Source organism: Vigna umbellata, chromosome 1, assembly GCF_029865625.1.
Source record: "Vigna umbellata cultivar VRB3 chromosome 1, Vumbellata_1.0, whole genome shotgun sequence".
NCBI lineage: Eukaryota > Viridiplantae > Streptophyta > Magnoliopsida > Fabales > Fabaceae > Vigna > Vigna umbellata.
Genome location: NC_142165.1, coordinates 13,892,194 through 13,906,706, shown reverse-complemented (window position 1 = coordinate 13,906,706; position 14,513 = coordinate 13,892,194). Strand labels below are relative to the sequence as shown.

The window sequence follows — 14,513 nt, the reverse complement described above, 5'->3', positions numbered from 1 at the left end:
TTTTCGTCTTCCTTCTTCCATGAAGAACACACTTTGTTGCTATTAATGGTATGAGAAACTAAATTTAATAACTCCCTTTTTACTCCCTGTCTTATGTACAAGTGTTTAATAATTTACTGTAAGTAATCTGAATGCTGTTTTAATTTTTTAAGAGTAGATAATCCTGATAATGGTGGGTTAATACTAAAGGGAATTTCTCTGAAATAGAGTCTGATACCATCTTATTAACTTGTTTAAATTTTACTCAATCTTATCTTGTAAGATAGATTTACACTCACTTCTATATTATTATAATTTGACTAGGATAACTTTGTTTAAGCAGCATGATTTTAGTGTTCATCAAACCATTCCATTGTTGATAAGAATGCAAATATTTGTTACAGTGATAACACTCCACTGATGGCTGCACTGGGATTAGGTAGAAAAGGGATAGATCAGAAAATGACCTCTTTTCTTTGTTTTGGTTGTGTTTTTTTGACATTTCTAGTTCTGTATATAGCACCCTTTTGATGAGCACGCTTATCCACCACCATAATTGGAAGGGCAACCAGTTACATACTCTGCATCCACCCTAAAACCAGTGTAAACTGATATACATAGGAAAGGTTGTTGCTTACGTGATATTAAAGATTTTACCATTATCACTCTATAAAGGTGAGTTTTGGTCCATTTGGGATGGATTTCATCCTCAAACGGATCTACTCATAAAGGTAACAATAAAATTCAGTAATGGAATCAATTAACATCATTTTGTGCAAGTCATCCAACAAGGAAATCCATTTCACTACACACCATATTTGTTGATCTTTCTTGAAAAACTTGAGATAAGTAGCCTCGCTTTAATTTACATTTTGGAAATTGATTTTAGAAGATTTTAATTCTCAAGTATCTTTGAAAAAAAATATTATTACTCAGATATAATTATTAAATATGACTTTTAAAGTAATTATCAGGAATCTAAATAATAATTTTAAAAAATATTTTTATTTTTTAAAAACTAAATCAATAAAAAAAAAGTGTGAAATATGTCGCATAGTACTAGTGGAACATGACAGCTTTTACATTTGGCTATTCCAAGGCATTGGCATGCAAGGACTATAAATGAATAAGATAGAGAGATCAACATGTCAACCAAAATGTTCCTCTCTTAGTATAGTTGATACAATGAAACTTGTAATTGAGAATAACCATTCAAATATGGGAACCTGGATATATAAAGTATAAACTGACAACAATATATTCTAACATAACTCTGCACCCACTCACTAAATAGATTTATGTTAGAGATATTATTGAAAAAACAGTGAAGGGTTTAGAATAGACTCTTTAATTGACTCCATGATCAAGAAAGTCCTTCCAATTAGTTGTGTTTGCCTTAGTTAATGAATTAAAAACTAACACTCTTAATTTAGCTGCAGAATATTAATTGCTTGATGCCTTATTTCTCGATAATAAATAGTACATACTTTTATTCTGTGAGAGCTTGAGCCTTCAACCAACCCTTTTTGATAGTTTGTTCAACCATGACTTTCTGATGTGTGTGATGTATTACTACAAATGTACCCCCATTTAGGATAAGCATTTTTTTTATTACATGTTTTTGGTATAAATCGTGGTAAGAGAAAATGACTTCATTATAGTCAAAGTAGAAGTAGTAAGTTATGGTGACAACAGCAGAAAAAGTGAAACTCTGGACTATGATATGCTTTCCATAGTGAAGTCATGGACACTAGACGATTTCAATTTTTTGTTTTGGCATCAGAAGTCGTGTGTGTTGAGAATACGATTTGTAAGATGAAGTTGTGACCAATAGACGATTTTGAATTGTTAATTTTCATTTAAAAGTCATGGTGTGAAGAACACGGTTTTGGCATGGAAGCTGTTATCTATGGATATTGTTTTTTTCTTTTAAGTAAGGATCTATAAATGGTATTTTTTTTTTTTTTCAAAAGACTACCAACAAAACTTACAAGACCAAAATGTGACAAAGGCTCTCATAGATAAATTATTTTCTACTTATTTGTAATAAAACAATTATTCTATAAATTTACATTATTATTATTATTCTATGAATTTAAATTGTTCTTTAGTTATACCATATACCTTTTAATTCTTTTTAAAAAACAAAAACAAAGTACCTCGTATTCATAGATCACGATTTTCATGCTAAAAATGTGTCTCCAACACCATGACTTTCAATTGGAAATTAACAATTGAAAATCGTTCCAATTGATCACGACTTCATCTTACATTAGTATTCACAACACACTGACTTATGATGGAAAAAAAAATGTAAATCATTTTAGTATCTATGATTTCATTGAGGAAAGCTTAACTTTGAAACACAATTTCATTTTTTCCTGCGATTGTTGTCACCATAGTCCACAAATTCTGCTTTGACTATAATAATGTCGCTTCTTCATGCCACGACTTACATATGTAATAAAAAAAATTGTATATTTTGATATTTAAAAAAAAAAGTACACCAAATGGATACATTTGCCTAACATTAGGCTTTATATCGAAGTCCCTTATGAAAGGATCCGTTCTTGCATCTTGTAGCTGTTGAACTTGAATTAGGGTCTTTAATTGCTTGAGGCATAGGTTGTTGGCCATTCATCTCTTTTCTTGCATGGCTGAAGTTGAGGTTGAAGACCTATTTGACAGTGATGGATGGTAAGATAGAAAAGTCATGAACCAACTTATGTCAAACTCAATGTAGTTCAAACTTGTAAGAAAAAGAGTGTTGGACAAAGATGCACTTCATTTCTTTGCTCATTCAACTCACTTGTTTCTTAAACCTGACTAGAAGTGCCTTATGTGGAGAGATGAAGTTAATTAAGATTAGTATGCTCTGTTCACCCAATATTTAATTTCCATGATATATTTTTTATTTGAATTACCTTTAGAAGATACTGGATGGGATAAAAAAACATATACGTATATATAATATTATCTATAAAAAATAAAATATTAAGAAGTTTACTTTATTATTAATATTTATTTTACTTACATGTATTCAAAATGTTTGATTTTTAATCACTTCATATTGTTATATATATATATATATATATATATATATATATATATATATATATATATATATATATATATATATAAAATTTATTGTCGCATTACATAGAACCTATTTTAGTTAATTTACTATTTTATCTTTTTATTTTATTTTTAAACTGATTTGCCTTAAAAAATAAAATGTATTTCTATATTATTTTTTTATTTTTAATTTTATTCTTTTATAATTTGTAAGTATTTGATAATTTAATAAAATTAAGTTTAGAAAAATATACTTAACTTTTATTTCTTAAAATAATATTATTTAAAAAATAATATATATTTATTAATAATTCAAATTGTTTATACTACTATATAAACAATTGTTTTCTTAACCAATTATTTTAGTCTTTTATTTGCTTTTAACTGATTTATCATAAAAAGATAATTATATTTCAACTACCATATAAAGAATTGTTTCTCTAACGAATTATTTTACTCTTTTATCAATTTAATTTGTTTTAGAGAATTATATTTCAATTCTATCATTTAATATTTAATAAATTATATTTAAGTTCTTAAATAGTATTATTAATTTTTTAAATTTAAAATCACCATATCAATTAGAAAATAATATATATTTATTAATAATACAAATTATTTACACCGTAAAAAAATTGTGATGTAATAATTTTATCACAAACAATTTTGAATAAAAAAAAATTTATATATCATTTTTATATTAAATTATTACAGAAATATTCTTATTTTTGAATATTCTTCATAATTTTATTATGTAAAAATTAAACTGATATTATTTAATAAAAAATTACCATAAATTATATATATATATATATATATCAAATTTTGTATAAGATTTTAAATAATTATATTTGTAATAAAATAAATTAAAAATATTATACTTAACAATTTATTTCAAATCTTAAAATATATATTTATAGTAAAAAAATCACAGTTCTAAATATTGTAAATTTTATTTTATATTCATATAATTTATATTTTATTATTTCAAATTTTTTAAAATATAATATCAACATTCTTATTGTTAAATATTTTCTATATTTTTAGTATGTAAAAATTAAACTCATTACTTAAAAAAAAAAAAACTAACATTAATTATATATACCTAGAAATTGGTATAAAATTTTAAGTAATTTAGTAATCATATGTACCTATTGGTAAGAATTCAAGTAATTTAGTAATTTCTCTTCCTCTAGAGTGGTCTTTCTCTCTTTTTCATTGGTTTGGTGTAAGGGTATTCCAATACTTTACACTATTAATGAGTTGAATTTAGTAATGGTGAGGTGCAGGAAGTAAAATCTTAGAATGCCCAAGGCCCATTTTATGAACAAGGTCCTCATCAACAATTCTGCGTTGTAACATAGTGCATGAGTGGTAATATACAAACTTGTGAGTCAACTCCCCACTTTCCTCATTTTGTAGACTTGTAAAATTGCAAACACTTGTTATTGTAACTAGTTTGAGCCATGACTAAAACAAAAACAAGCTTCCTCTGTTGTGCCCTGAGCACACACATGATAGTTCAGTGAATGAAGTGTCACCGTATGAGAATAGAAACGATGATCCTTGAAAAGAATAAGTTGAGTTCAGTCAAAGTTGATCTCACACACAGACCTGCTGGTACTGAACACTTCTTCAGTGTCAGAAACAATGTCCTCAATAGTGAGGGGAAGTGCAGAGGAGAAGGTGAGTGTTGGCTTAACTTTTGGCACAGTAAGTGGTGGAGCCTCATGGTTCAGAATCTGGAGCACCCTTCTCATGGAAGGCCTCCCAGCAGTATCAGGGTTAGCACAACTCAATCCCAAGAGCAAAAGCATCCTCATTTCCTCTTCCTCAAATTCCCCATTCAACCTCTTATCAGCAGCTTCAATCACCTTTCCTTCAGAATGCAGCCCCCAAACCCACTCAATCAGATTCACCATTTTCGACCCTTCTCTCTCAATTGGCCTCCTTCCACAAGCCACTTCAAGCACAACCACCCCATAGCTGAAAACATCAGACTTGTCAGTGGCCTTTCCATACTGAAGATACTCAGGGGCAAGGTACCCCATTGTTCCAGCAGTCAAAGTGGACACAGGACTCTTATCATGATCCATCAGCTTTGCCAATCCAAAATCCCCCAACCTAGGATTCATGTTTCCATCCAGCAATATGTTCCCAGTCTTAATGTCCCTGTGAACCACTCTCCTCTCACACTCTTGGTGTAGGTAAACCAGTACAGAGGCCAACCCAACAGCAATGTTCACCCTGTGAGACCAACTCAGCAACCTCCCCACTTCAGGTTCCTTGTAAAGCATCTTGTCTAAACTTCCATTGGGCATAAACTCATACACCAGCAGTAACTCTCCCTTCTCAACACACCAACCTTGCAGCTGAACCAAATTCTTGTGCCGCAAACCGGCTATGATGGACAGTTCAGCCTGAAACTCTGTCTTCCCTTCGTGAGAGTGCCGCGACCTTTTCACTGCAGCAATGGTTCCGGAAGAGATAAAGAACGCCTTATACACCGTCCCAAAAGATCCGTGCCCAACAATCCTACTCGGATGAAACTCTCTTGTCGCAGACTTCAACTCTTTGTAATCGAACGCCCTAGGACATGCCACGAAACCATTCTCAAACTTTTCTTCTCTCCCACCCCTCGATCTCCGAACAAAAACATACCCCAAGACTGAAAAAACCACAAAGAAAGAGACCGATCCCGCAACAACCACACCAACGCCAACCCTCTTGCCATGCTTCTTGGAAGTAGAATTAGTGCTTGGACTAGAAACAGAAGCAGAACCACCAGAACCAGAACCAGAACCTGAACCCGAACCAGAAATAGGTACAGTTCCCATCACGGAAACGTTGTGAGGGTGCAACCTCGTTCTTGCGGGAGCACAAGCACTGTGAAAGGTCCAACTCTGGATTTGGTGAATCTCGGTAATTCCTTGGGTGGAAGCGGAGAATCCAATGTAGACGGGGTTTCTCAAGTGTTGAGAAAGATTGAACTTGACGGAGAGGACGGGGTCCACGGGTTTTGGAAGTGAATAGCTCAAGAAAACGGCGAGAGAAGTTCGACCGGCGTCGTAGTCGATCCATGCGATGATGGTGTTGCCGCTCTTGAGGTCGATGCCGTGCAAGATGGGGTCACCGGTTTTGAGGGACTTCATGGAGTCGACGTCGAAGCCGACATGGTTCTCGTTAGGGTCGCCGAAGCGGGGGTCCAAGTGCGTGTCGAACTCGACGGCGACGAAGGAGGAGGGGAGGCCGAGTGGAGCGGAGAGGGAGAGATTGGTGGAGGTGGTGTTCGGGGAGAGGAAAAAGGCAAGGCCGTCGCCGGAGGAGGCGGGGTTGAGGTTGTTGATGGAGAAGGTGAAGGTGGTGGAGAAGGAGGCGAAGGTGGCGGTTGGAGGGTGGAAGAGTGGGATGGGGTAGGCGTAGATGACGGCGCCGGTGCTGGAAGTGGATGCGACGTTTGTGAGTCTTACGACGCCGTTGCTCCATAAAAAGGAATCGCCTAGGAGGGTGATGTTGTTGTTGTCGAGGGTGAAAGAAGGGAAGTCGAAGCCGACGACGTTGTTTTGTGTGGCTGCCACCTCACATAGAGCGCCCAAGAAGAGCATGAAGATGAAGAAGACAACCATGCACATGCACGTGCCCATGCCTTCTCCAAGAATCAACAAGAATTCAATCAATCAATGGAAAAATATAACTTTATTTTTCTTATTTTCATCATAAACTACAACTTAAATACTTTTGCTAGCCTTCACCAAGTCATGCTTGGGTGGGTATGAAATTTCACTAATTAAATTTAACTCAAATTTATATTGTTTTCGTTTATTTCATTGGATTACTCATATATAGATTTTAGTTTTATTTAAGTAAAAAAATCGAATATATAATTTTATTAATTTCTAAAAATATATATATAAATCCTACTTTATTATTTTCATTTAATATTACTTTTAAAAGTTTGTTTTCATTCCCTAAGAGGCCTAAAGTATACGTTGGTGTAGAATAGGAAATAGCTTCATACACCCCCACAATTACTGTACACACCAAAAATAGGAAAAGACTTAAATATCTTTTACCAAACCTCCACACCATCATTGTTGCCATCAAAATTGTAGAGAACAAATGCGGAAAAACACTCAGCTTCGAAAAAATATTTCCAAAACATATATTTTATATTTTAGAAAGTTCTTTCTAAAATATATTTCAAGTAGGGGTGTTTCGAAATTTTCGTTTTTGGAAGGCATTATTAGTGATTATAAAATTTTATTTCAGAAATTTTCTTTCAAAAATTCTATTCTGAAAATATTGTGAAAAGTTTCCAAAACATGTAATTAGGAAGTCACTTTTATTTTGAAAATTTTATGGGATGTGGGAAGAAATTGTGGGGTGCAGGAAGTAAAAGGCTGTAAGATGATGGGCACGGAGAACTTTTTCAACATTGGGCCAGTGTCAGACTACGGGTATTTGTTGGCCCATCAATTGAATTCTATTGGAAAATAAAAAAGAAGAAGCGTGAAGTATGGTGTGAGCATGGAAATGGAATATTGGAATGTGGAATTTGACGCCTTCGTTGAAGGAACCAAATTCATGAAACAAAGAAAGAAAGTTTCATGAATTGTAGTATTTGTGTATTCGTTGGATGTTGAAATTAAGGAGCACTCTCACCTCCTCAAGCAACAAACCCAGGTTCCTTCTCTCTCTAATTTTAATTCTTTTCTTTATAATTCACTGCAATATCTTTTTACTTCTCCAATTACAATCACCGAGCAAATCCAAATTCACATTTCTCACTCTAATCCTTTAGCAAATCCACCCATTCTTCACTGCTTTTATATATTGTGTGACGCTAATTCTTCTATTGCTTCATCAACAGTCACCTGCACCTCATTCTCATCGAATTAAACTTGATTGAAAAGTACCGAGTTTGTGGATTAGCTGTTAATGACCGGTTTGTCTCTGCTTTCTCATTTTCTTTTTCTAGCTTGAAACTGCTTCTCTTCACGTTTAGCTGAATAAAAACACATGTTGTATTCTGTTTAGAGCTTGAAACTGGAATTTCATGTTCACTTAAACAAGGAAAAAACTAGTTGTTTGCTTCTTCTTTTTTTATTACAGCAATGATATGATATTTTAATGGCTTCAGGTCATGGATGTTCCACTGCCACTGGATAAATTGGCTTTAAATTTGATTAATAATGAACCCGCCCCTGGAAACACTAGCAAGTATGTTCCTTTATTATTTATTATATATTTATCATGGGTAATTTTGTGGGGTGTTTTCTATTGACCTAATAATGATTTATGACATTCATTCTCTCTTTCCCAATAAAACAGCAACAAGATATACGTAATTCTGGTTGCAACTGGAAGCTTTAATCCACCTACTTTCATGCATTTACGGATGTTTGGTGAGTTGGATTTAAAGCTCAGATTCTTTCCTTTGTTCTCATCTCTTGCACGGTAGAAAATTGTTGTTCCTCTACCTTGAGACATTCATACTGCTTTCGTACTTATGAAACTCATATCTGAATAATTTTAACTCCTTCCACTCCTTTGAAATAAAGAAAAGATGGCATCTTGACTGTACCTTCACTCTTGAAAGTATTGATAATGGAAAAATGGATATTTTTCTTTTTTTCTGTTGAGTGTAGAAGAATTTGGGGGGAGGGGTATTAAGATCTCATATACATCATAAATGTTCATTGGTATCTCAGTACTGTAATAGCCATAAGTGCATGAAATGAGGATGATAGTATATTATATGATCAGAATATTCCCTCACATTTAATTTTTCATTTATTTTCTGATTGTCTGATCTTTTTCTAAAAAAAAATAATTGTGGATGTTATCCTCAGAGCTTGCGAGAGATGCGTTGAATTCAAACGGCTACTGTGTAATTGGAGGTTACTTGTCTCCTGTGAATGATTCATACAAGAAAAAGGTATGTTGTTATCGAGCAAGGAGAGAAAAAGATTATCCATTTATTATATTAAAGCTTGCGAGACTGTAAAACTTGTTAGCAAATTAAATGATTGAATAAAGTAAAACATAGCTCGGGGGAAAACTATTATCGAGAGTCAGTTAGCAATCTGTTTGAGATTTAAAACACAACTTTTAATTTACTTTCTCAGCAAAGAGATCAAATCGTATGTTAAGTGTTGCTATTAGTTTCACTGCCCCATGTTGGTCTAATTGAATTTCGCTTGTATGCTTGTGTAGGGCCTAATATCTGCTAAACATCGAATACAATTATGCCATTTAGCCTGCAAAAGTTCAGATTTTGTAATGGTTGATCAATGGGAGGTAATATCGGCTAGATTGCGCATGTCTTTCAATTCCCTTTGAATGTGAAGAGAATTTGAGAGACAGTGCTTTGATGTCAATTTGTTGCAAGAAATATTTTACTCTCTCGACCTTATTTCTTAATACTTTGCATTTATATCTGGCTATAAACTGCTACAGGCAAGTCAGAGCACGTATCAACGCTCTTTAACTGTTCTCTCCAGAGTCTACAATTCTGTTTGTGAGACAGGGTTGGTATCCAGAGGTATGCTCGACAAAAAAGCCTTTAATGAAATCATATTAGTCTAATTGCCATCTCAAAGGGAAGAAGTGACTCTGAAACAACTATCCTCGATGAACTTCTTCCCAAACACTTCTAAGAGAAGAAAGTAAGAAGAAAAAATGAAATAGGCTTCTTGATAAATTAAAATTAACTTGTACATAAATTAGTTAATAGAAACTTTCTCATGTGACCACCTCCAAAATCAGATTTTTAAGTTATGCATAAGCAAGTTTTAGCTTATGAAAAAAAAATTATATTTTCTAGAAGGGTTAGTAAAGAAGTTTACCCAAACATATCCCTAATCCCTTGTAAGAATGAAATACCAGTCACATTTATGTTAATCCCTACTGCTGAAGAACTTGAAAAAAATTGGTTCTAAGGATTTGGTGCTGGAATACTTTGTGATTTAAATAATTAATACATGGATTTTAATTTTTGGATATATCTTGTGCAATTTCTTGGTGCAATGTAGATGCATGATTGGATGGGCAACTTGGTTCTGTATGGTGCCAAAGCCTTCAATCATTGCATATCATCTATCCCATATGTTCATCAATTTAAATGTTACTTGGTCTAAAAGGAACATTTATAGTTCGCTTCATCAAACAAAAATGCGGTGTTGGGCTTTCATTTCTTTCTACACAGGTTTATGACAATGTTATAACAATACAATAACTTGGGTTTATATTGATTAGTGTAGAATCCCTCAAGGTCATGCTTCTCTGTGGTTCTGATCTCCTTCATTCTTTTGGCATTCCTGGATTCTGGATTCCTGACCAGGTACTTATGCATTCAACATAATAGAAAAATATAATATTGTTTATCACATATTAGTTTAACATGGAGTTATTTGACAATTCTTGGAACAAGACTCTGCCCCTCCTCATAATTTTGGTGAATGAGTCTTAAATGGTTGTGGAATTCAAATTCAATGGAATTAGATTGATTTTGTGGTGTTTTTTTTTAGAAATGACAAGCTTATTGTGTCAAAACTTCTTCCCATGTAGACACGAAGCATGGGTGAAATATATATCAGGAGTGTCAAACTAATGAATTGGATACATTTTGAATTGAAATAGATAATCATTAATCCATCTACGACCCTTTAAAAATGCTTTAAACAAATCCAATCCATCCGTAACTCACAATAAAAAAGTTCCAACAATCCATTACATTTTTATCTAAATATTTTTTATAAAATAAAGTTTAATAGTTATACCCCAAATACCATAAACTGAATATTTGTTTCATAAAGAAAGTACTGAACTCACTTGATATTAAATGCATTGCAAAATATCAATCCAACAAAAAATGGTGATGTAGTTCAGCTAATCTATTTATTTTATTTTTATAACTGAATGGATAAAAAGATTTATGATAATGGATTGGATGACTAGTGGATAAACAGAATTGCCGCATATGTTACAGACTACTGATTTGACAGGTTGTGGAAACAATGAACTATAATTTTGTCAATGTGCTTTAGGTTCAATATATATGCAAAGATTACGGAGTAGTATGCATTAGCAGAGAAGGACAAGACATTCAGAAAATTATATCTGAAAATGAAATTCTGAATGAGAATAAGGTATTTCACATTCCGAGCTTGACCTATTTCTATTTCCCTGTGTGTTTAAAAGAAAATGTGGTTTATCAAGTTGGACATTTCCAAATATCTGTTTATTTTGTATTTGTATTTAACCATATCAAGGTCAAATTTTGATGTACTATTTACAAAGGCGTGTGGATCAACTCCGGGACCTAACTTTAGTGTTTGTCTTTGGGTTTTGCTATGCTTTTATAATGAACAAGAATGATTTGGTTTGCTACTCAGCTTTTATGCATATTTAAATTTTCCTCTGCAATTTTTTTAGGTTAATATCAAAGTGGTGGATGAACTTGTACCAAATCAAATCAGTTCAACCAGAGTAAGGTAATGCTATGACCTTGGTTACTTTCAAGAGTTACTGGACGATAATTTAAAAAAGGGAGACGTAGTTCATATTTCAATGTCATTTTTACCATTCAGGGATTGCATTGCAAGAGGATTATCAATAAAATACCTTACTGCTGATGAAGTGATTGACTATATCAGAGAGCAACAATTATACTTAAATGAGAAGTAATTATTATTGTTTTTCATTACACTCTGTATGACATATGCATCTTTGCACGAGCCATTTTCAATGAAGAAATAATTTTGTATTGTAATTTGCGGAAAAATAAAATGACTATATTTATATAATCAATTGCAAGTACTCAGTCTGAACTGCGAGTGAATAAGCCTTGTTAGTATGACAAGCAAATGTACAATTCTGTAACTCAAGATTATTGCTATAATTTCCTACTTATTTTTCTCTTAAACTCTTCCAAAGTTTGTTACTGTGAATTGTTTTGTGAGTCCGAGATATTTCTGGTTCGAGTCTTTGAATTTTATTTAAAAGCTTAATATATCAGTAAATATTTTATATCTTCAAATATTGAATTCATGTTTACATGCTTAAATAACAACTATTTATCAATTGATATTGCTAGTTGTGTATAAAGGTTTTATAGTTAAAAACATGTTAAATATCACTTATGGAGTATCATATGTACTGGTTATATTAACCTGTTAATTGAAGTATGAATCCAAAGATTAGATGCTGATGAAAAAATTAACCTGAAAATACGATTAAATATACTAATTCTCAGATACATTTTGACAAAATGTTACATTTTTTTAACACGAGCATTGAAAATCCGAAAATAAATACTATAAAGTAGCATGACTCTTTTACATATCAGAATATATATATATAACCAAAACCCATATAATATTCAACCACATCATAAATCCATAAATGCAAACCTTAGATCGTTGTTGTTCGGTAACATCTATCAAAGGAGTTGTCAAGAGTAAAAGAAGCAACGTGATCATCCTACTAAACTACTACTACATCTATTGTTATAGATTTTGCACAATTTAAAAAAAATGACAAAATTATAATATATATACATATAAGAATATAAATTTTATCTTATAAAAATATTTTTTGTAAATTATAATATGTACAAATTTAAAATTTTATAAGAGATAAAACACATTTTTCCTTAATTTTTACAACTAAATCTGAAATTTAACTTGATTAAATTATTCCATTTCTTTTATTTTTTATTTAGTTTTCACAAGAAAGTTAACTTGAAAATATTTTTGATTTATTTAATCAGTATTAAATTTATTAAATATTTTTTCCTTCTCAATAAAAAATATTATAAACAAAAAATTGTAAAATGAATTAATGGGATATATAAATGTGAGAAATGGATAATGAATTAAATATATTTTTAATCATTAATTTCTCCTTTAAAACTTCTATCAACTAATGACATTAAAAATTTGTTAATTAACGTGTGTAAAGACGTTCCACCATGGACAATTACAATTTATAATTTGAAATTACTTTTCCAATAAATTAAATTTTTTTAAAACTTTAATTATTTTGGAGAATATGCAGGTATATGTTTAACATTTGCCGAAAAGTCATTCAAAGGCCAGTGCGATTAGGTCTGGAAAGAAGAGGGAGACAGGTCGTTCTCATCATCCAACAAAATTACATTTTGCAGGATAAGAACAGATAGCAGAAGAAATAACATGTGACAAACGCATAAATTAAGCATTACGAGACATTTTAATTCCGACCAAGATCTTTATGAACAAGCACAATATATGACCGCAATCTACATGTTTTGTCCCCCAACATTCTTGGTCCCAAAACAGAGTGAAAAATAGTGAATACTGCTTTTTCTTTCACAAGTCTCTGAAGTTCAATAAATTTCTCTACTTCAAGAGACAGTTTCTTAATAAAAAAAAAAAAAATCGCCTTATACACTCATCATGGTGAGGAATTCCATCATGAATGGTAGGGCAGCATTTACCTAAGATGAAAATAACAAGGTCTAAAAGAAGTCTTAAAGATAGAAAAAGAAGAAGTGAAAGAAAAAGGTTGCAACTTTATCAATATGTTAGCACAAAGTCATGCAAAGTGGAGGACATTAATGTGTGTTAGTTCAATAATGTGATGACAAATGTGCTGCTACCATATCCTATGTGTAGAATAAAAAAAACGAAAGATCCAAAACTGCATTAAAAAGGTGCCTGCTTGCAAATGAAAACAGCAAATGGAGAACACTCTTTTCCTCTAAAGCTTTTGTAAGTTTATCATTGCAATCTCCATCATTGCTTCTTATAAATGAATTTTCTTAGTTTAAAGCAAGTAAAACATTAAGCTTTAGAGAAGATGTTTGAAGCAGAGTTTCTGGGAGTTGTAGTTACAGCCCTTTGCTTATTATCAGAGTCCAAATTTGACCTTAAAACTCATGGGGATGCATTAGCTGATGCCATTCCAACCCCAACTACTTCTTGTGAGAACTGTCCACCCCTTTCTGGTTATCCTTCTTATGGAGGAGCATCACCACCACCTACTGGTTACTCTACATATGGTGTCCCTCCTCCTCCTCCTACTCCACCACCACCACACAAGACAGGAAAGGGCCAATCCAAGTGTCCTCCAGCTGCAAGTGTTCAGTGTTGCACCCCTCCAGCTCCTTACACTGTTGGTTATGGTTATGGCTATGGAACTCCAAATCCTTACTATGCCCCTCCTAATCCCTACACCTTCGTGCCTTATGGGAAAGGTCAAGGTCCTGCCTCTATGATTCTGCCATTTCTAACTCCTCTCATCACTCTTTTTTCTTCTTTTGTATTTTTCATCTAAATTTGACTGTTTTTTGTTGTTCATCGTTTTAGGATGATAGGAAAAATTAAGGATCGTTTTAGATAAAAAATCATAGGTCCTTTATTGTTGTATAATATCCGGTTGTTAATTTTAGATGCTGCTGTAATTACAAATAATGT

General features: G+C 32.5%; 2 protein-coding genes across 2 annotated transcripts; one reads left to right on the top strand and one right to left on the bottom strand.

Annotated features, from left to right (window-relative positions):
• Positions 1 to 4,092: 4,092 nt before the first annotated feature.
• On the bottom strand, positions 4,093 to 7,210 carry LOC148204720 (putative L-type lectin-domain containing receptor kinase S.7). Its single transcript, XM_088096336.1, has one exon. The coding sequence runs from the start codon at positions 6,696 to 6,698 to the stop codon at positions 4,641 to 4,643; it is 2,058 nt and encodes a 685-aa protein (XP_087952462.1). The 5' UTR covers positions 6,699 to 7,210; the 3' UTR covers positions 4,093 to 4,640.
• Positions 7,211 to 7,581: 371 nt separating this feature from the next.
• LOC148204719 (nicotinamide/nicotinic acid mononucleotide adenylyltransferase-like) lies at positions 7,582 to 11,980 on the top strand. The gene is made up of 11 exons (XM_088096344.1): positions 7,582 to 7,737; positions 7,925 to 7,999; positions 8,195 to 8,274; positions 8,386 to 8,459; positions 8,907 to 8,992; positions 9,271 to 9,354; positions 9,514 to 9,598; positions 10,317 to 10,396; positions 11,103 to 11,204; positions 11,491 to 11,549; positions 11,646 to 11,980. The coding sequence occupies exons 3-11, from the start codon at positions 8,198 to 8,200 to the stop codon at positions 11,740 to 11,742; spliced, it is 744 nt and encodes a 247-aa protein (XP_087952470.1). The 5' UTR covers positions 7,582 to 7,737; positions 7,925 to 7,999; positions 8,195 to 8,197; the 3' UTR covers positions 11,743 to 11,980.
• Positions 11,981 to 14,513: the final 2,533 nt, after the last annotated feature.

Coding starts and splice junctions, on each gene's coding strand:
- LOC148204720 (XM_088096336.1), bottom strand. CDS start 6,698: ATGGGCACGTGCATGTGCATGGTTGTCTTCTTCATCTTCATGCTCTTC.
- LOC148204719 (XM_088096344.1), top strand. CDS start 8,198: ATGGATGTTCCACTGCCACTGGATAAATTGGCTTTAAATTTGATTAAT. Junction 8,275..8,385: donor GCCCCTGGAAACACTAGCAA/GTATGTTCCTTT, acceptor CCAATAAAACAG/CAACAAGATATACGTAATTC. Junction 10,397..11,102: donor GATTCTGGATTCCTGACCAG/GTACTTATGCAT, acceptor AATGTGCTTTAG/GTTCAATATATATGCAAAGA.